Consider the following 21,855-nt stretch of genomic DNA (forward strand, 5'->3'; position numbering starts at 1 on the left):
ATTCTGGAGTATGCCAAGCAAGCTGTTGCTTCTACTCCACAGAGCCTAAAAGCTGGACAGTCAATTGCAACCAAGTAGCCCAAAACTGTGCAAATTAAACTATTAATTTCTCAGATACACTTAGTATATTGATAATTTCCTCTCAGATCATGTACTAAACCTTGGAGCACATGCTGGACTGGAACAATAAAGGAGAAGCAGAAGGGAATGTTAATGCCCTGCAGAGAGAAGTTTTTTGATATCTTAGTTTGCAAGCACAATTGAATCCTAGCTAATTAAAATCAGGATTAAAGCAATACAGGGGTTGTGCCCTATAATAACACATGCTCCCAGTAACTTTTATCCTGTGTTCTTGAAAATGTTGCCCTCCACAGATAATAAACATCTCAAAAATGTTGCTTTCAAATCAGCTGGTGACAAACTGCAAAGCTGAAGCTTCAAGGCTATGTAATAAGGCAGATTGCAGTTATTTTGCAATTACAGTTCTAAAAAGAAAAAATTTCTTCCACTAATATGGATTTATAGCATTACTTCTCTTTGCTTCTACTGAAAATAAAACAGAATGTGCTTTTCTTACTAGACACCTGGGGCTATGTTTTTCCCTGGGCTTCACCTGATATTTCAGAAGGCCTATGTTGTTGAAACTCATTCAGCATCAGGATATTTAGCCTGTTCAGCAAAATGGAAAAAGAACTGCTTTTTTAATGGCAACCTTCTTTTTTAATGAAGGTTAAAAGTGCCATAAATTAATTTGTTCCTATTACCACAGTCCCAACATAGAAAAAAATAAAAAAGGAAAATTAAAAATCCCCCCAAACCTCAAACCAAAAACATTTGTAAAGGGGCTTTTAAACTGTAAATTCATCATCATCATTATCATCATCAATAATCATCACCATCATTATCAACAATCATCATCATATTTAGAAATGTTTATTGGAAAGCAACTTCTTTGGTCTAGGAGTACCCCAGCTATCTTTCAGAGGAGGGTTATAGTCCCTGTTTGACAGCCCAGCACTGTCTGATATCTTTTCCATCCTCTCACTGCATCTCCATGAGAAGAAATCAAAATGCCATGTAGGCTGGTTGTATGAGGACTTTTAAATTTTTATTTCAATTACTACTTTTATTTTATGTCTTTGAATTCATTTGTGTAATTTCTTCTTTATTAAATTATTTGGCCAGATTTCAAAACCAAAATGAAATGTCTGTTTTTCACTTGAGGCTACTCTTGCAAAGGGTTTTCTGAAATAAGGAAAATCTCTATATCTTCCCTTTTTCTGGCAAAAGTCAGAGATCTAAAAGAAAATTGGCACAGGGACATTGTTTTGGAGGAGGCTTTCTGGGTTTTTTTGGGTATTGTTTAATTAAAGTATTTTCCCAAAGATAAAATTTTAATTTTTGTCCATTATATTCCCTCAAATGGGGAGTGAAACTGCTCAGATTGTTCTTCTTTGTTATGCCTTATGGGATTTCCCCTGAAAGATAAATATAGTATTTCTTTGGCCTTGAAACCATGCTTTATGATCTGAATAATTTAAACAAAAACACCACAACTACATGAATTGTCTCTGATGGGCTGAGGATGTAAACTACTCACATACCTCTTCTGGGCAGCCACTGTCTACCCAATCTTGCCGGTGACGATCAAATCCACTGGAGCATCTTTAAATGATGAAATAGATAGAAGTTGTCCAGATGGAAATAGGAGGAAAACAAAAAGAATAAAGGAAGGGAGAGGAACAGAATAGAGTGACAGAAAGAATAAGTAAATGATGTGATTTAAAATCCATATGTTTTATATGGTATCATTTTTATTCAAGATGCTTTTGCTTACAATATGAGAAACTCCATTAATCCACTTTAGTGAAAGGTGTTTCAATGAGTGAGACTTTTAGTTTTTAAAATCTATTTATCATTTTTAGATAGGAATATCTACCTTCCACTGGATAATTATTCTTAAGATGTCACTGATGCATAGGATTTTTAAGTTTGATGTTTAATTTACATATTGATGTAAATTAGTTTAGTTATTATTGTGCAGAATTCTTAGCCAGGAAAATTTAATCCCACAAAGGATGTGGTGAACCAGTCACTGGGTTTATCAGGCAAAGTGCTCACAGACATCAAGATACACATACAGCTATTTGATCAATGTTCACAGCTCCACTGAACAGTCACTGTGACAAATAGATAAAACTGTACAGCTGCTTCTCCCTCCTCTCTAGATTGAGAAAACTTAAATTGCATGCATATTTCTTATCAAATTAGGTGAGTTTAATAACCTGTTTGCAATATCCCTTGTCTTTTGCTGTATGTAACAAACAAATTTTTAAGAAACTTGTAACACTTTAATGTAATGATTCCCCTGGAAATCTCCATCTCTCAAGAGTATCATCAGTGACTGTAGAGTAAGTTTGTGTTTCCTAGACAACAGGTAGCATCACAAACAGAAAGCATTTTTAAAATGGCAAGCAATTAACTAAAACATAGTGTCCAGCTTTGAAGGAGATTCTTGCCAGCTAGGATGTTTTTTATTTTGGAGAGTTTATTTTTGGTTTCTGCATTCATTTCCTGCAGTTTTTTGTTATGAGACAGGCAGATGTCATTTGGCAGTCATGGTCATAACTTACCTGAATGTATAAAAACCAGCTTTTTGCTGTCTTTTAATAAGACTAGGCAAACAAATAAGGCCATGGTTATGGTTAGCTGTATTTCAGGGTCCTTTTTTTTGTTTACAAAGAATTGAAAGATGACAAGACATGTCAAGTACTACCTACTTCAAGCAAGGGAGCAGTTCATTTGGAAAAATGGAACACCATAATTATTTTTACAGGAGGAGAGGATGTTACAAGAAGATGTAAACAACGTTAACAACACACTTGGGTAAGAAAAATCTCCATATAATTATTCTGAGCAGAATCTACAATGTCTTTGAGAAAAGATTTTGAGAAAAATGTTCACTTTCTTGTTACACCTGCATTGCATACCACATTCCATCGTTTGCAATATTACTAAAAGAAATACCCCAACACTAACTGGTGCCAATTTTCACACACTCTATAGCAACTGGCTTCTCCAAAAACCCATTGCTGTTAAGATAGAAATGTTCAAACCAGAAATGTATTTCAGAGAAATAAGTTTATTATATCTCCTTCCCAATGCATGAGGCCTCTAACATAGGAAGGACATTGGCGTGCTGGAGCAGTCCAGAGAGCCACAAAGTTGATCACAGGGCTGGAGCACCTCTCTTATAAAGACAGGCTGAGGGAATTGGGGCTGCTCAGCCTGGAGAGGAGAAGGCTTCAGGAAAACCCTCTACAGGCTTTCCACACTTAAAGGGAGCTTATAAGAAAGATGGAGGGAGACCTTTTATCAAAGTAGTGACAGAACATGAGTAATAGTTTTAAATGAAAGAGAATAGATTAATATTGGATATAAGGAAGAAGATTTTCACAGTGATGCTGGTGAGTCACTAGAATAGACTGTCAAGAGAAATTGTGAATGTCCCATCATTGGAAGTGTTCAAGGTCTGCTTGGATGGGGCTTTGTGCATCCTTGCATCTACTGCAAGATATTCCTGCCCATGCCAGTGGGGCTGCTCAGAATAATCTTTAAAGGTCCCTTCAAACCCAAACAATTCTATGAAAAAAGACCACTTGAAAAGTGTTTTCTTGCTGATCTGTGAGTGAATCAGTGCTATGTTGGGAGCTCAGTGCTGCTTCTCCATCTCTGTGGGGTTCTGTCTCTGTGAATGTTTGAATGAACCAGAAGAACTTTACTAAGCAGAAGGAAATGATAACATGGTATTCCAGGTATGAATAGAACTTTTTTTTTCAGTCTCCCCTACATTTCTTTAAAATTTGAAGATCTTCATTAGCAACTTCTCTGCCTATAAACAGGACTAGACTGATTTTTCACATATACTGAAAACATAAATCCATCACATTTTATTCATACTGCTCTGGCTCAAATGGTTTTGAGGATATTCAGTACCTGAGAAAACCAAATCAAATATTTAGACATGAAATCAAGCCACTCCATCAATTCCTCCACTTGAGGCAGTTACCGCTGTTGCATATCTATGCTAATTCAACCCAGTGTACTTAGAGCTAGTAGGGATTAAACAAACCTAGATTTTATCTTGTATCTAAATGGTGTGAAATTTAAGACTCCAAAGATTAAATGAATAAAAATGTATCCCAGGTGCACTCATTTACAGTTCTTAAGTCTTTTGTTACAAACTAATGAATTACAGGGGTGAGTAACATTTTTGGGGTTAATGTTTTTTCACCAGGAATTAACCAACCACCAAAAATTGCATGTAACACTCAAGGACTTGGAATGGCTCTTTCAAACATGTGAGGTAGTCTTGAGAAGACTCTGCCTTGAAAAAAATACATTAAACCCTGGGCACTGCTTATTTAACGTTTTCCACTGATGCATAGTGAGTCCAAACAATATTATCAGAAAGCAGCTTTATCAGGAATGAGATAGTCTCCTGGCAAGCCTGTTTGTGAACTTCCTTTGAGGCATAAATCACTGCATGTCAGCAGTAGAAGCTACTGTTGTTGCTGCCTCGTTGAGTTAGAGCTCTGGAAACTGTCATTTCAGTGCAGCACCCGCGTTACTGACTGCATTTTTAAGACTTTAATTTAGTGGCATGGTGATAATTCCCTGTTGCCATTTAAACACTGGAGCAGATTTGATTTGCTGCGCTGTTTATGCCATCTGTCAACACGGCTATTTCATAGCAACTTCATTTTCAAGTGATGCCCAAATTCAGCTCCTAGGAAAGCAATAATAAAGATGTTCTAGGAAATGAAAATAGGGACATTTATGAAATGCAAGGAATTTCAGGGTTTGTGTGTAACTCTGGAGTAATGGTTCATGGCGGAAATGGAAAATGAATGTCTCTACACATATAGCTACTAATGCAACTCGACTAATGGCACAACTAATGCAGCTCAGTCTGAGTAAGAAGAAAGCTGTCAGACTCCATTCAGGGAACTGTATGTAGCCAGAAAGGAGCTGAAGATGCCATCCTATTTACCAAAGGTCCTTTACCTTTATTTGGCAGAGAAGACTTGAAGTTTCCACTCAGTGCAGGACATGAAATGCTCTGCTACTTTTCTTAAAAAGAGTTCAATGAGGATTAATGATGATGATGTTGATGATGATGATAATAACACTAATAATAAATAAGATAACCTGAATGCAGAAAATTAATCAAGGTTTAATGTGTTAAATATAGAAACTTAATGGAAAATTATTAGGAAGAAAAGGGGCGAAGTCTGGATGGAAAACCTTTTCATTAGGTTGAGCTGGAGTATGACAATCAAAAGCATTGAAATGCATAGCTCATATAATTTAAACCAATAATTTCCTAGTATTTTTTGGCTCTGTAAGAGTATGTAAAGAGCAGATTTTTGGAAATGAAAGGCATTCCAGAAATCTGAAATGATTTTGTAAATACCATGTAATGATTTAGTTCATTTAAAAGGTTTATTAACTCAGCTAAATAAAAGGTTAATCTGGAAAATTAGATAGAAAATTGAAGAGGCAGAACTCTTTCCTGAATTCAACAATTAAGGAAGGACCATCACATTATGAAAGGATTAAGACAGTTGCTAGGATGTTTGAATTATTAAAAGAAGAATTAGAACATTTTAAAGTGAAATTTCTTTCCAAGGTGAGATAGAAAGTAAAAAATAAATATAAATATAATAATAAAAAAATACTGGAACTTTGTGTTTGTCCAACTGAAAAATAACTCTAATCATAGAGTGATTTTTGGAGGAAAAAATGTTTATCTTTGTGCTTGGTCTGGTTTTGCCTCCCTTTACCACAGCGCAGGCTCCAATTTGGTTCCTTCACCCTTCAAATATCACTTTCTTGCCACACTGTGCTGTTTGGGGAAAGACTGAATTTTCCTTCCTTTGTTATTTTCCACTTTGAAATGCAGAACTTAATCACATCTCAAAATGCTTATGGAGTTCATGTCAAGTGTCACTGTAAGGGACTATGGTATGCATTTTTGAGGTATTTGAGTAGCATTGGTGCTTATCACTTAGCTCAGTACTCCTAATCATATATCTGAATTCTAGCATAAATATGTTCCCTGTACTTATATTTTACTTAAATATTGCTTAATTAAACTGCACTTCAGAGTAGGAGGACAATTTGATTAGTTGGAAGAGGACTTGCTCCCATCTTGCTCTTGTAAAATAAAAATATCTGACTAGCTGAATACAAGAATTTGAAACTAAAATCAGCCTGTACTACTCTAATGTTTAGGAAAAATTTGGATGTTACAAAGGTCTAACTAATAGTTGATGCAACACTGAATTCCACCATTGTTTAAACATCATTCTCTGCTCAAAATTTAAAACATTCAGTTAACGATAAGGATGATCAGAGTGGAACAAAGTTCAGCAGTCAATCTTCAGCCTGACAATGGTTCCACAACTTTATGGGATGGAAAGCTTGGAAAAATATAGCTACCTGTTGTGTAAAATACTCCTGAAATATCAAATAAACATAGAAGGAAAAGATGTAAAAATCCAAGCTGTTATTTTTCAGAAAACAACTGAACATGCATAAGCCTCAATTTTTGTAACTCTGACACAACATTTGAATAGGCAGTAGAAAATAAAGACTCCCACAGGGAATTCCTTCTGCCGAAAGAGGTTAAGAATAAAAGTGGGATAAAAGAAGTAAGTTTTATTTTCAATTTCACTAGAAAGAAAAAGATCAAATTGTGGTTAAAGAGAGACTTGGCAGAGTTCTGATTAAAGAAGAATAGGAGGATATTTTCTATAAACTTAATGTCAGTTACAACAATAAAGGAAACATGCTGAAAAGCAGATAAAAAATAAAAAATATGCTTTTGCTAAAGGCTCTGTTTTGAATAGTTAGAAAGAAAAAGATAGTGTAAGAGGAGGACCCTAGAGTCAAATTTATGAGATTATGGTACTGGCATTTCCAACAGAATCAGCAGAAATTTACATCAAATGTGTTGTCTGGGAAGGAACCACTCTGAGATTAGTCCCTCATACTAGATTACAGTTGCCACTGCTTTGACTTTGTGCATTTGTACCTGCACAAAGTGGGTATAAAGAGCTAATAACAACAGAAGTTAGCAGAGAATTCTGATCCGTTGGCATTGCTGCATGTTTGCCACACAAGTAATTTCTCAGGGTTTGATGCAAACAGCTCTGAAGTACTACTGGATGTACTTTACATTCTGTTTAGTGACCCTAAAAACCACAATTTAGCTCTTCTTTCTAACATGATTGTCTGAACTATTTTCTATCTTTGGACATGCAGCTGACACTATCTCAGAATTACAGTTATTGTTGCATATCCATTGATTTAGTCTCATTTTAAAAATAAAAACATGAAAGCTGTCTTTGGAGAAAATGTTTCTTTTTTCCACTTTAGAGATAAGGAAACAGAACATAGGAGACATGGAATGATCAGCTGAGATAACACATAATTTGTAACAGAATCTAGAATTTAGCCCAGATTTTCTGAAAACCAGATGAGCATGCACTATTTCACAGCTTCTGTGTTTCCCATAGTACTCACAGACATATGAATGGTAGAATTGGGAATTAAATTGAAAAACATCAAGTCTCAGGTGATGTGTATCAAGGCACAGATCTCACTCACACACTGCTATGCTCTTTTTTATTCTGGTTTATTACTGGGATATTCCTCCTCTTAAAAAACTCACACTGATAACAGTAGATAACAACTAGTAGAGTCCTTGTGACAGGATAAAAATGACCTGGCGCCTGGAGACTGTATGAAAAGGACTGTTCACATGTCTGTTATCACACAGGACCCCCAGTAATCATACAGTGTGCACCATGGCTGGCTCAGTACTAGTGGGCAGCAGCATCTGAGCTGCAAGAAGGAGAATTGCAGCAATGGTGTGGTTAGTGCTGGGTTACTGCCCCTGCTCTATCTCATTCACAGCTCTAAAAAGAGTAAGAACTGAAAGGAAGCAGGAGCTATGACAGGCAAAGGAGGCACAGAGTGCTAAACTCACTCTGTACAATCCAATGCTTATATGCTTATAAAAGTATGTGAATTAGGGCTAAGAAAAACATCCTCTGTTAAAAGTCAGTCAACTCTTCAGAGAGAGGGCAAAACAAGGAAGGACATGAATCATCCTATTACTGGTTATGTTCAAAGCAACTTAAAGTTTAGAAAGCTATTTGTTTCCCAAAATAGTATCTTAATTGTGTCTCATTTTTTATTCTAAAAGCAAGCCCAATTCTGAAGTCAGCATTGAGCAGGACCTGTCATCAAAAGAGATCACAAAAGAATTGCAGAACAGAAGGAGCTCCTCAGTTTCCTAATTAATGGTACATATTGATATTTGTTGTGATATCCAGTGATTTCATTAATGCATTATGATAATGCAGATATTGGAAGAGTTAATAGATCTGAATAGAGAGGCAACTAAAGATGACATTTAAGGAAGTGTATTCATAAAATTTCATTTATTTCCCTAAGCTAAGAATATCCTCTACAAGAACATGTTAGAGAATTCCGGAGTTTACAGGACTGGAAAGACTAAGAAATGTATATACTATAAAAAATCTGAAGACTATGATGGGAAATGGAGCAGTTTCCTTGAGGTCATCCTAATATCACCTAATCCAAAATTTCTTAATAGACATATGAATTTCAGATTTCTTTAAATAAAAACTTTTGACAAGTGTTTTGTGTTTAGAATATGTAAAATTTAAAATATGCTAAAAAAGGAGACTTTTCATTCATAGTACTTCATTATAGAATGGTATCTAGGAGGCTGTGAGGCAAATATGATCTCAGTGATGCCCAGTTTATACTGAGGAGTAACCCCATAAGAGGTTAGCACTTCTGGAAAGCAATTAAGGCAATTGTGACCATTCTGTCCACACTAGTACAATAACCTTGCCCAGAAATGTTCTTTGGCACTGAAGACTGCTGGCACACAATGGCCTGGGCCTGAAGGAGCAAACTCTCTCAACATTGAAAAGGAGGAGGCTGTGCATTAATACCCAGCTGGGAATAACTCTTGGAACAGTCCAATTCCTGCATCATGCCTGGGAACTGTTCTGGACAGTGCTCCTGGGCATGGACTGAAATCACACCAGGAAACATCACAACTGTTTTAGGGACACACACAATTGTTTTACAATGCCCAGGAAGCTTCCCAGGATGCGTTTAATTTGTGATACTACGTAAAAAGATACTTTGTATGAGAAGATGAACTATGCTTGTAAAAGTGACTGGGGCTACCATTCTGCATTATATTTCAATGAAAAATGAGAAAAAGAAAATTTGATAAAGTGAAAAACACTTTCATTTAAAAATCTTGGTTGATTCCGTTAAAAAACACTTGACTTATTTTATTTATTTATTCCTTGTTTTATTTATTTCCCTTGTAATGAGAACAAAGGAAATGAAGAGTGATCATAAAAAAATGGTGGAAGATAGATTCCTCCATGGTAATGCAGTGGGTTGGAAGCTTATATGAAAGGAAAAAATCTAATACTTCCAAAATAGGAGATTAACGTTCATCCTAAAAACTATCCTAGAGTCAGGTGTGATAATCTGGGCTGCCTGTTTCCACAGATGTGTCCTGAGTTTTGACATTCCTGAAATGCTTTGGTCTCAGTTTCTGTTGTTTCACATTTTTTTTTTTTTTTAATACTTGAAATAAGGAAAGAAGGAGATCAGTTAAGAAAATTTTATCTAGGTCAACAATTTAGGCTACAATGGGTAGGTGGTATATGGCTTCTGAAATATAGATTCATGAACATTCAAATATTTGATAAAAGTCACCCAGCAAGTAATTTCTTACCATTCTCTGGTAATTTGTAGTTTGGAACTACAAATTAAGTTTATCTCAGACATGAAAGTAAAGAAATCTAGTACCTTCTTCCTCACTAAATTATTCTACTGAGAGGGTCTATGAGACAGAATGAACCTACTACACAATCATTATTTTTACTAATCTGTTTATAGATCTTTTCCATAAAAAAAATTATCCTAAACTCATAAAACTGGGGTTGGCCAAATTTGTGCAACTTCTAATACACCATTTTTGGGACAGAAAAAAATGTCCAATTTGTTCATCTGTTGTAAGCAGTACAGTTGATTTATTTCAGGCCATTGAAAGAGAAGATAAGATATAGTGCAAAATAGCAGCATCACTGTTCCATGTGTAGCAATGCATAAAAGCATTGCCAAATGAGCAATGCTGGATAATGGAACTATCCTGTTATAGTACTATCTTCTCCTTTTTTGATTACAAATTCATTTAGAAATCTAACTAGAAAAACTAGTTAGTTTCATCAGGGGAAGTTCACTTACATATTTGGCTCAGAAACTGCTGTTGTGGGGCCTAAGAGCTCTTGAGAAACTAAGAACCAAATTATGTTTGGGTTTTATTCCCTTTAACTTTCATATTAGAACTTTGAAGTTCTAATATGTCCAAAGTCAAAATATATATCCTGCCATACATGGTTAGAGAAGCGACCCTGAGCTAATTTAGAATCCACTGTTTCCATTAGTGGAAGATGGTCAGCTCACTTAGGACTCTTTCAGTAGCACAGGAATAGTAGTTAGCACGAAATAGTATAAAGAACTATACATAATAGTCAACAGAGAAAGAACTGCATAAAAATATCAGTAGTTTAGCAAATAAAGATAACACTTGCAAATTAATGCTAGTTAAGGAAAATGTGGCAAATTTCAGAGGTGTGGAAAAGATATAATTTGGGACTTTACACACAACAGGAAATGGAAGAAACAGCCTGAGCATCAAGAAGATAACCTAAGTAGAGCAGAAATGATGCTGTAGACATGATGTTAAATTATCTCATTGTTTTTTGGTACAACACATTATAGTGAGGCAACCAATGAGAAGTTTGTGACTCTGACTGCATTCCTCTGTCTTTGAACATGGGTTCATACAGCAATGTTCCTATCTGAAGATGTCAAAACCTTCTTGAAGCTCTTTCTCTGAATGCAGGTAAAGCAGGTAAAGTTTTTGCCTTATGTGGTAACCTCCCTCTCAGCTTTTTTTAAGCAGTCTTGTGTCCAAGTAACAAACCAAAGTTTTTCTAATTTTTCTCATTTGTGTTATGTATTCATCTATTCATAATCTACCTGTATTTCACATTTCACATCATGTATTATGAAAGTTATCTTACTAACCACTTTGTATTAGAATTTATTTAATACAGTGTTGCTATGCATTTTAATTTGTTATCAGAAAAGTCTGTTTTATTTGAAATTTGAATTTGAATGTTCCTTGCATTCTTTGTATTATACAATTAAATTCCAATAATTATGAAAGATGACCATTTGAGGCATTTATTTGGGAATCAGAAAGTCTATAATGTCTTGTGTAGGAACCCACAAGAGAGAGAGACAGCCTATCACACACAAAATGATGACTACAAGCCTGAGTCAAGTTTCTTGAAATGTCTAGTGTATGTATAAATAACATCATAAAGCATCTGTGGAACCCTTTCAAGGGTGAGTGTCACCTGTCTGCAATCAAATAGGAATTTTTCTGAATTCAAACGTGGCTATGAACAGATGAAAAGGAAACCAAACTGAAAAGAATTTTGGGCTGCAATGGGACTGAATGTGGCATACTTCTGTCAGAAAAAACCTGAAGTTTAATCCCAGAGTAAATACCTCTCTACCCACTGGAATGGCTATCACCCTCAGGATAAACAAACAATGAGGAATTAAATCTGTACTAAGCTCTCTTGTGATTTGAAAGACTTATGACTGGCACAGAAAGTGCAGTTCTAGATATAAATGGTTCATTAAAGACTGAGGTGGGCTTTTTCTTATTGTTCTAATGCAATAAATGAAGAATAAAATATTACTAGTATTTAAAAGAATTGTGGCAAAAGTTTCTAAAGAAAAGAAACTAATTTTCAAGATATTATACCTATTTTTCAAGCTATTATATTACACCTACTGTCATTTTGGTGTCTTAGGTGCATCTGTGAATTTGAACATGGAAATGAAATACAGATGTTGTCATCTTCTTTCCAAATTATTCAGCAAAATTAAGTATTACCTAAGGTATATATAACAGATGTATGTCTTCTATCCCTCCCCTCAATGAGATTAAGTGTTTAATTGTCCTCTGTATCTTTGGTAGCTACATCCTGAATTTAAAGAAAACACCTTAGGAATTTCATATATCTGGTAATAAACAGTACAAGAGAGAGACTTCACAGGAAGGTCTTAGAACAGTCCAGGCAGTGATCCTTTCCATATTAACTGTGATGTCTTGTCCAAGCTGTGTTGCAAAATTGGATATCACAGAAACCTGCACAGTGATTAATGAACAGAGTCTCTCAGCTCCAGAAGACACAGCAACAACTCTGGCAAAGGATGTTATTGTGAACATCTAGTTAGTGAAAACAATCTCAAATTTGGAAAAGCAAATGATATGGTAAGAAACACTTATCTAGAATATTAACAGTGTGAGTGAGGTGTCTTAAATTGATCACTGTGTTTACACCTAGATTAAAAATCTTCAAAATGTTTCCCCATCTTCAGGTTCAGGATATAATAGAACATATTGTAACAAATACTAGAATTTCATATTAATGAGAATTGTAGCAATCTTCTGCTCCTTTTCTAGAAATAATTTAAAGTTCTATGACCCAGTCTTGAACTTAAAAATTTGCATCAATTATAAGCATAACTGCTGTCCTCATGCTGTTCTGAGTTATGCAGAAAAACAAAGCAAGGTATGCATGTATGTGACTAATGATGGGACTGCAAGAAGACTGGCTATTTCTTGTGTGAAAGCAAGAGTCAAATTCCCTTAGTTAGAAGGGATCTATTCTAAATCAAATCTATTAATGTTAGGATCAGGGTAATTTTATGGAGCTGCTGAGAATTTTATGGAGCTGCTGCAGAACAATGTGGGGAGAAAAGAAGCTTGGGGAATGAATGGGCTGGTCTTGCACTGACTTGTATGAAGCCCCTGAAGGCTGGTGCATGTTCACTGGGTTTCTGCTCAGAGACTGAGCTTTTTAGGTTTATTAGGATTATCATAGGAATTATTCAAGACAATTTGTGCTGGAGGGAATTACAGAAATTCCACAACAATTTGACTGACTCCAGCTACTATCAAATTCCACCAATTTACAAAAAAATGTAGAAAGGCTAGTAATCTGCTATTTATCCATGTGAGATTCTCAGTGAATTGCAAATTCCTCTGGCTGCAGGCTAACCTTCAACAAAAACATTTTGTGAGCTCAGGATCACCTACATTCCTTAACAGTACTTTCCAATGTACTGTTATGTACATTTTAGTGATGTGTACCATTATTACAATTTTTAAAGTGTACCATTACTATTTACCATTACTTTTAAGTGTACCTACAGCATCACTGAGGTTAATGCTCTCTTCTTACAGAACTGTCATCCCACTTGAGAATATCTATTACTACAATCTTGTGAGGCTTTTTTCATCAAACAATACCCTCACTGAGCTCATTCTGATTTGAGAAAATGCTTTGTTCATTAAACACTTTTGTGCCACTGTCTTTTCTTGCTTTAGTCCCATCAGGCTTACTATGCATACAAAATTCTTAATTATTGAATGCTAATTTCCTAACAGTTTCTTGCAGTGCATGAGGGCAAATTAGCTTGTCAAATTAAAAGCAAGACCTTGGAAAATATTTGAAGAAGTTGGGTGTGGAGCAATTTTCTGCTCAAGAAAGTACAGATCTACTTATTGTATTGCTCGTATCAGTAATGCATCAGGGCTGACAAATTTACACATTCATTCCTGATACATTTGTTGCACTTGAATAGAAAGATCAATTGCTCTCTCAATACAGCTTTTGAAATAAAAGAAAAATATGCTGCATTTTAGAACAAACTCTGACAAAGGGCCATACTTTCTGATTCTCTGCTATATGCTGCTTCATAATTGGAAAAGAAACTGTATGAAAGTTAGAAAACCATTACTTCCATTACTTTTCAGTTATCTTAGAATAAATGTGACCTAATTGAACAATCTGATTGTTAAGACCTGTGTGTTAGGACTCAGCTATATTTTCACAGAAAACCCCTCCAGCTGTAGTGGCATCACACAAACATCCAGAATCTGGGCACATTTCTTTTGCTTTGTCTGAAGCAGGGGTATGATCAGCAAATTCATGAAGTCAGACACATTGGTAGAATGAAATATATTTAACAGAACACACTATGTATTAAACCTCTAGCCCTTCAAAAGCACCTAAAAGGAGATTTTCCTTGTAATTTGTATATGAAACTATTACATTGATTGGATTATATATGCTCCCTCTGGTGGTTTACTTAATGCATAGAAATGCCTTTTTTTTGTGTTTGTATTTCAATAGCTAAGGTACTGCAACCAATTTAATAATAACAGCACACTACTGTCAGTTAAATAGTGTTTGGATAAAAAAAGCCTGAGTATAAACCAGCCAGTCCTCCTCCCATCTTTTAATTTGTGACTGAACTATGAAATATTCCTAAAGCAACCAAAAAATCCAAAACCAAAACTAAACCCACAATCCTTAAAACTTCAAGTAGTTAAAATAAGGAAGTATTTAAAAGTGAGCACTTTGAACCAACCTTTATGATGGAGTGCTAACATCAGTGGAGAAGGCAAGCTCAGTGGATGTCGCCTATCTGGAATTCTGTAAGGCCTCTGGCACAGTTGCTCACAACACCCCTCTCTAAACTGGAGACATTCAGATTTGGTGGTTGGATGGTGTGGTGGATGAGGAACTGGTGAGATGTTTGCATCCATAAAGTAGTGGCCAAAGGATCAATGTCACAGCAGAGATTGGTGACAAGAGATTCCTCAAGGGACTGTGCTGGGACCAGCGCTGCTCAATGTCTTCATCAATGGCACAGATAATGGGACCGAGGGCACCCTCAGCAGGTTTGCAGATGACACCAAGCTGAGGGATAGTGTGGTTTGCCTTTCCCTGCTCTTTAGTGGAATCTACAACCCTTGTTGTGGTGTAAAAGCTGAGGAAAATGTAGATATCAAACAATAAGCTATGTGTTTCTTATTTGGATTTAATTATTTGCTTTCATAAATCCAGAGGCTTCTCTAGTCAGATAGCATAGTAATTATGTTTATGGTTTTATAAATTCTGTAGGGAAGGAGTTTTGCTCAGCTGATAAATATTTTAGGTTACATAAAAATGTTACTTATACATACTATAATGTTTGAGTAAACACTTTTTAAAATGAGATCAGGTCTTGCCAATTGGGATATAAACATCAACAAACAAAAAACATTATCCTTTTCTTCTACCTGATTCTAAAAATTTCCAGACATGAACTCACATTTGAAAATTAACCAAACGAAAATTAACCAATTTCCTTCTAAAGGAAGAAGAACGAACAAGACATTTCAAACTTTTCCAGAAGTTCAGACCACAAGTAATAGGAATTCTTTTTTCTCAGTTACTATAAGGGCACCATGGAAAACTGTCACTTCATATTTCAAATGTAACATGTTTTCTTAAAAAATGCAGGTGCCTAAAGAGTCTTCCTTCCCTGCTTTCCAGCTAATCAGCATGGAATGCAAAACAAATTGTTTCTTTATTACGAGCTTAGATGGGAATAGTGATTATCATAATAAAAGATTAGAAGTATCAAGCCTTAAATCACATTATTGCTGCTATTCCCAGACACATTTCTGATTTTTCACTTTGTGCAGAACACATTCCATAAACCCCAGCTATAACTAGAGCTATTGCTGGCACACAGGACTATGCATTGAAGTGAAATACACCACAAATGGGATTATTTCAATTTTTTTTACCTCAGAATTGCTTTAAGAGTATAAGACGCTTTGGGAGCTGTGCATACACACAAGGGCAGTATGACTCCCTAAAGTCCATGGAGTGCCCTGCCTCATCACGGCACTCATAAACTGGTATGATTTCAAACCACATTACTCAAAACATACTCTGGAAAACAGAGACTTTTAAGGATAAGAGTGCAAAATGTCACTTCTTTTTTCAGACCAAGGGAAGTCCCCAGCAGGGCTGTCTGGAGAGCAGTGCCAGGAGCTAATCCTGGGTCTCCAGGCAGCCAGTGGCTGAGGGGAATGGAGCTGGTCTGAGCTGGAGACATGCAAGAAAGTGCCCAGGCTCACACACCTCCACAACTAATGGGCCATTCTTCTTGACATGTTTTCAGAGGATCAATGTTCACTTATGTCCTGTGCCTCTGGGGGTTCTCTGTCAAGGCAGTGTCACCCTTACTGAGTAGAGAAGCTTCGTGGGGCTCCCATGGGGCATTTCACTGCTCAGCCCTGTTTAGACTCATCTGAAGATTTTTTTCTCATACAAAGTGTTGGGAGTCTTAAAAATTTTGTGGTTCTGGACACTTATGTAGAGAATTTGGTAAAAAGCTACTTTTAGTACTTCTCTCCTATTCTGCGTAACTTCCCTTGAAAACCCAAGTGAGTCTGCCAGCAAAGCATCCTTGTGGATCCAGCTGTTAGCCTTTTGGGTACCCTTGGCATAAGGCAGACAGTTTTGAGGATTAAAAATTGGAATATATGTTCCAACAGTGACAGCCGAGTAAAGCTATAATCTAAACTGTTTACAGCTCCTGCCCTTAGTACTGCAGCCCTCCAGTTCCCTTATCTTCAATGTAGGAGTGATGGTACCACACCAAGCCTGACTGATGTTGCAGGTACTGGGAGCTGCTTTTGTCCTGTATTGATGAAGTGAAGCACGAGACATTGATAGCCCAAGTCTCAGGATGCACAGACTGAAAGAATGTGCTCTGAAATATCAGTTTCATTTCACTGCCCAAATGTGAGATTTTCCTGAAGTTAATAAAAATAAAAGCATCAGTATCTAAGGAATCTTTAATTATTGGACAATCAACTTCAAATATTTTCAAGGGAACCCACTATTTCAGTATATGCAAGCAGGTTTTACAAACTGAAGCTATAGAATAACAGCAAGGTGGTCTTAAAACTGTCAAAAACTTTTCTAGAAAATGACATCTCTAATGTGCAGGCTATACCAAGTGCCTAGAGTATATAAACATTTTCAGATGCATAAGAAGATGATGTAAACAAATCTAACACTAATGAATTCTCCCAGTTTTTACATGTCAGGAAGTTAGAGATAATGAAAGGCAAATGATCCACGTTTCAGCCACTGGAGACCTCCATGGGACAGATGCTAAAGTGTTTTAGGCATTTTATAGGCATGGATACTTGTGCTGGAGAAAGTTAGAATACCATCTCAGCTTACATATTTATAGTTAATCTCCTTTGAAGAGTTTTACTCATGAAACAGTTATGAAATATACATAGTTCCAACAGAAATTAGCTCCTAGGGGGATCCTCCATCTGCTGAAGTCAAAGGAAAATGATGCTTCAGTCATGGTAAAGTAGTGTGACACACATCATATTGGATTTCAGACAGGATGGTTTGATGACCCCCTATGAAGGAGCTAATGGTGATTTAAGCTTGTAGAGAGTGCAGGAATGGATGATTTGGCCCTCAGTCACATCCAAAATGAACCTGCCTCTCCAACCATTCCAGAGCTTGCACAGCAGCTGGGTTGAGGTTACAGGTAGGAAACAACCTACTGCCATAGGATAAAGCAATTTTCATTCCAACAGAGATTGCCCACAGGGGGGAGTAAAGCTTTCTGCAATGGTCACACTGGTCAGTTTTCTTTGTGCAGTTAAAGGTTTTACATAAAGTTTTGGAGGTTTTCCCCCAAAACTGTACTTTGCTGTGTGAATGATTCAATATATGGATTAAATCTAATGCAAGGAAAGAAATAAGATGCAAGATGGTGCTCCTGGTAGTAACATTTCTCTGGCTAAATGGGGTAATAAGTACCTGAGAAAAAAAGTTGTGTTTTCCAATGGATATGTATAGGCTTGTTAACCACATGGAAATCTGTCTGCTTGAGAATATCTCACTTTAGAGCACCACAGTACTACTGTGGCACCACAGAAAAACATCTCTGTGTGTTCCAGGCATATCTGAGCCTCACTACCCACCAGTGCCCTCAGAAGCAAACAAAAATCCTCCCTCTGCACAAATCTGAGTGCTAGGTTTGTTGGGAGATTATTGGTACATTGAAAATCCACCACTGCCAGTTCAAGCCTTCTTCAGGCTTTTGCAACAAAGGCTAATTGGCTTCCCCACTCTGGGATTTGCCAACAGACAGGAGAGGCAGTCTTGGCTCTTCATTTCTTGGACCAGTGTGTCCAGTCAGATTTGCAACTGAGAAGCATTACTCAGGCATTGTTCCTAAGCATTCCTCCTACTTCAAAAAACCCTATGAGCACACATTTGAAAGTGGACTGTAAATATTAATTTCTTTATCCTTTAGGCACTTCTGAAATGTCTAAGTTAATACTTCATGGAATTCTTTGCCCTTGGTTTTTTAGTCTGATTTTATCCTAGGGAAGCAGAGCAATGTATATCATAACAGGAGATAAAAGTCTCCACTGATTTACAAGACTGGTGAGTGAAGAGCAGTGACATACAGAAAAAGCTGAAGGACTGTGAGGTAGGAATCAACAACTTTCCATCCTTTATGATTTTTAGCCAGGCTATTAGATTTTCTTGTTGAGGAAATGCTTCCTAATCACATGCAAAAAGAACATTTTAACAGAGCAAATTTATTTCTGAGGGGAAAAAACCCATAGTGGGGTACTGAAGCAAATGATTCCTAACACTCTTCTTTGAACTACACATTGCCACTGAGAATGGAATAAGATTTTTTAATTTTGTATCTCTTGAAAATGATTAGTCATGCTGAGAAAGTGAAGGGTAAAGGAAGAGAGGCACTAGACTACAAGTCCAGAGAGTGTATGCAAAACTGGCAGAAAATTTTCAAAGCTGAGACAGAATGATTCCTTATCCCAATAATCTGCAGTGTAAGCAAATAAATATTCAGTTTTCACATTTTGGAAAGCAAGTTGCCTCTTTTCACAAAATATTTAACCATTTATTATTTCAGATCTCTTTCTCCACAGAGATGAAATAGTTGAAGCTGCTCATTTCAGAAACTAGAGATGAGTGGCCAAAAAAGACAAAGAGGCCTGAAGAAGACACCCACCAAAGCCATGTTTCCAGAGGAAACAGGAAACTAACAGATTAGGTGTAAAATCCTGTAAAAGGTGTTCTAGGGGACTGGACCACAGCCTCTGTGGTCAAGTCCTAGATGAAGAGAGTCCTGAAAAAAAACAGTCTGATCTAACAGCTGGCCTTGCTTTGAGTGGGAGGTAAGTCTGGATTTTCCATTTTGAGCTATTTTATGACTCTATACAAAATTCTCCATTTTCTAAAACCTGAATGAATACTGTTCATTCTGACATATAAAAATTGTATGGTATGACTTTTCTAATACTACTGAAATTCCTAAGTAGAAGTGTATTCTCAGTTCCCTTTTCAGTATCCATTCTTTTTCTATTGAATCTTCTCCAGTTCCTGCTTTTGCTGGTGGTCAAACAATGCCCAAAGACAACCTGTATGAAGTGACAGTCTCACTACTGTCAGTAATGGCCTAATTAATAGCAATAAAGCTACTCAATCTACCTGCTGCATCTTCTCAAAAGCACAGCCATGCTGCAGAGTGGAGACAGCTGTTTTTGGGAAACAGTACAGGACTACTTCACAGCAGGCTCATCTTTGATCTCCACATGCAAAAAAAATCAAGTTTTTCTTCATTCAAACTTTAATTGAATAGAAATAAATGTGTTCAGACTGTGTGTTTTTCAGCAGTAAATTACACCTTGCCAGCTGTGAGGGAACAGCCACAAATGCTCCCAAATGAGCAGAAGGAAACACAGTGTGGCTACATGACTGGTTCTGCTTCTGCAGAAGGATAAAACAGTTCTCCGCAGTGAATTTGTGCCTCAGTGAGCAAAATATATTTCTCAGCAATGTCAGAACTCAGGAAACTCAGGTGTTTGCAAACTAGAGGAAAACAAAAAGGATCTGAAAGTTTCTGCACCTGCTCTTTACACGAGGTCTGGATTTTACAATGTAAGGGAGTTTATCCAAACAAAAAGGAGAACACTGGCCACAAAGCAACAGACCCAGCTCAAACCAAAGCCAACAGAAACTCAGTGCTACAGCATCTATTGATGGAAGGAGAATGAAGCAATGCCGAAAGAAAAGATTTGGCTAAAGCAACCAAGAACTGTTCATGCTTGCTTGGAACAGTTTTCTAGAAGTAATGCTACTCTTCAATATGTTTTCTATGTTTAAGTGACTTACTACAGGAGTTGCAGCTTAAGAAAACATTATAAAAATGACCCAAAATTTCTAATTCTGTGCTTTGTTCTTCAGCTATTTACCAGTTCTTCAACATGGTGTCAAAATATTGCATTATTTTAGAATGTTAATTACTTTTTCTTGTTTCAGTATACATCAGTTTCATACAAAGTATTTCTAAACCCAGTCACTAGAGCTGGAGAGCACAGCAACAATGAATGTCCATTATGATACTGCATTTTGTTTCAGAGAAGTGGCATGAAATTCATCATTATGGTCAGTGAAGGTCAGTGAGTGAAAAACTTTTTGAGAAGCTGCAGTTGCAGAGTTTCCATTTTGCTGGCTGTGCTTCAGCTGCTCCACAGTCTGAATCACTCCTGCTATGGACTTGGCTGTCCTGGTCCCTTGTGTCACTGAGAGCCTGAGGAGACCCAATGCACCCACCAAGTGCATGCAGGTTAAAAAGGAAAGGACTCTTGACTTTTTGGATGTGTTGGTCTCCCTGCTGCTAACAAGGAAGTTTTTACAGCTATATTAACACCTTGCATCTGCATGGGGTTAAATTATTTTTGATGAAGCCAATGATGTAGGGAGAAAATATGATTTTTATTATGACATCTTCTTTTTCTACTTCAAAAGGATTTTAAAGTATGACTGAAGAAAAAAGAACAAGGGCTTAACTCCTGAGTCAACTATTTTGACTATTCTTGCCTAATTGTTGAAGTGAAATAAGACAATGATGATCTGCCAGTGATCACACTTGAGATTTATGTTCATGTGAATGCATATATATAAACACAAATGTAACAACTTTTAATGCTGAATAACCTGCAGGCAATGGTTTTGGATAGCCTTTGAGCACAGCTCCATATCCACACACATAAAAAGGAAAGAAATTATTTTCTCTACCTTTGGAGTTTACTGCACCAGCTGCAGTTGAAACCAATCTGGGCAGTGACACAGGGACCACAGCTGGTAAACTGGAGACAAGCTGGGATGTAGATAAACATAAATTATTTCTTTAGTCTCATATATGTTTCACATAAAAAACACAAAAGAAGAATATATTTTCTGATAATACATATTTAGGAAGTCAACAGGTTCAACCATATCTAAAATAAGACCCTGAACCCAGCCTGTTATAATGCTTTGCACAATTGTGTACACAAAAGTACATTTGATCTGTGGTATTCCATTTGTATTCCATTTGTAAATGTATTCCTACTTCCACACCTGTTCATTCAGCTTTGTTCCTAAATTTTTATCTTTTTGCTCAATATTAAGTATTTCCTTAAATCTCTTTCTTCTCTGGCTGTTCTTTGGTGCTGCTAACACTCAGACATAAGCAGATAATGAGACTGACATATAAACGTGCAAGAACTAAACCTGAATTTAAGAAAAGGAGAAATAGATGTTTCTACTATTTTTACAATAGTACAGCTGGCATTTTAAACCCCAAGATTTCTAAGCAATGTAGTTTTACCTTTGAAAAAAGAGCCTTCTGAACTGCAAAACATTTGGAGCCATTTGTTTGGGGATATGCCTTCGTGATGTG

General features: G+C 36.5%; 1 protein-coding gene across 3 annotated transcripts in view; it reads right to left on the reverse strand.

Moving 5' to 3' along the window:
- Positions 1-21,855, reverse strand: part of PLXDC2 (plexin domain containing 2) — a 258,860-nt gene that overhangs the window by 35,231 nt on the left and 201,774 nt on the right. For all 3 annotated transcript variants that reach the window (XM_026795770.2, XM_026795772.2, XM_005480311.4), the window contains 2 exons: positions 21,210-21,291; positions 1,605-1,665 (listed from right to left, as the gene is read on the reverse strand). In XM_026795770.2, the coding sequence (XP_026651571.1) occupies positions 1,605-1,665; positions 21,210-21,291 (143 nt within the window). The remainder of the gene's footprint in view (positions 1-1,604; positions 1,666-21,209; positions 21,292-21,855) is intronic.

This window comes from Zonotrichia albicollis, chromosome 1, assembly GCF_047830755.1.
Source record: "Zonotrichia albicollis isolate bZonAlb1 chromosome 1, bZonAlb1.hap1, whole genome shotgun sequence".
NCBI classification, from domain to species: Eukaryota; Metazoa; Chordata; class Aves; order Passeriformes; family Passerellidae; genus Zonotrichia; species Zonotrichia albicollis.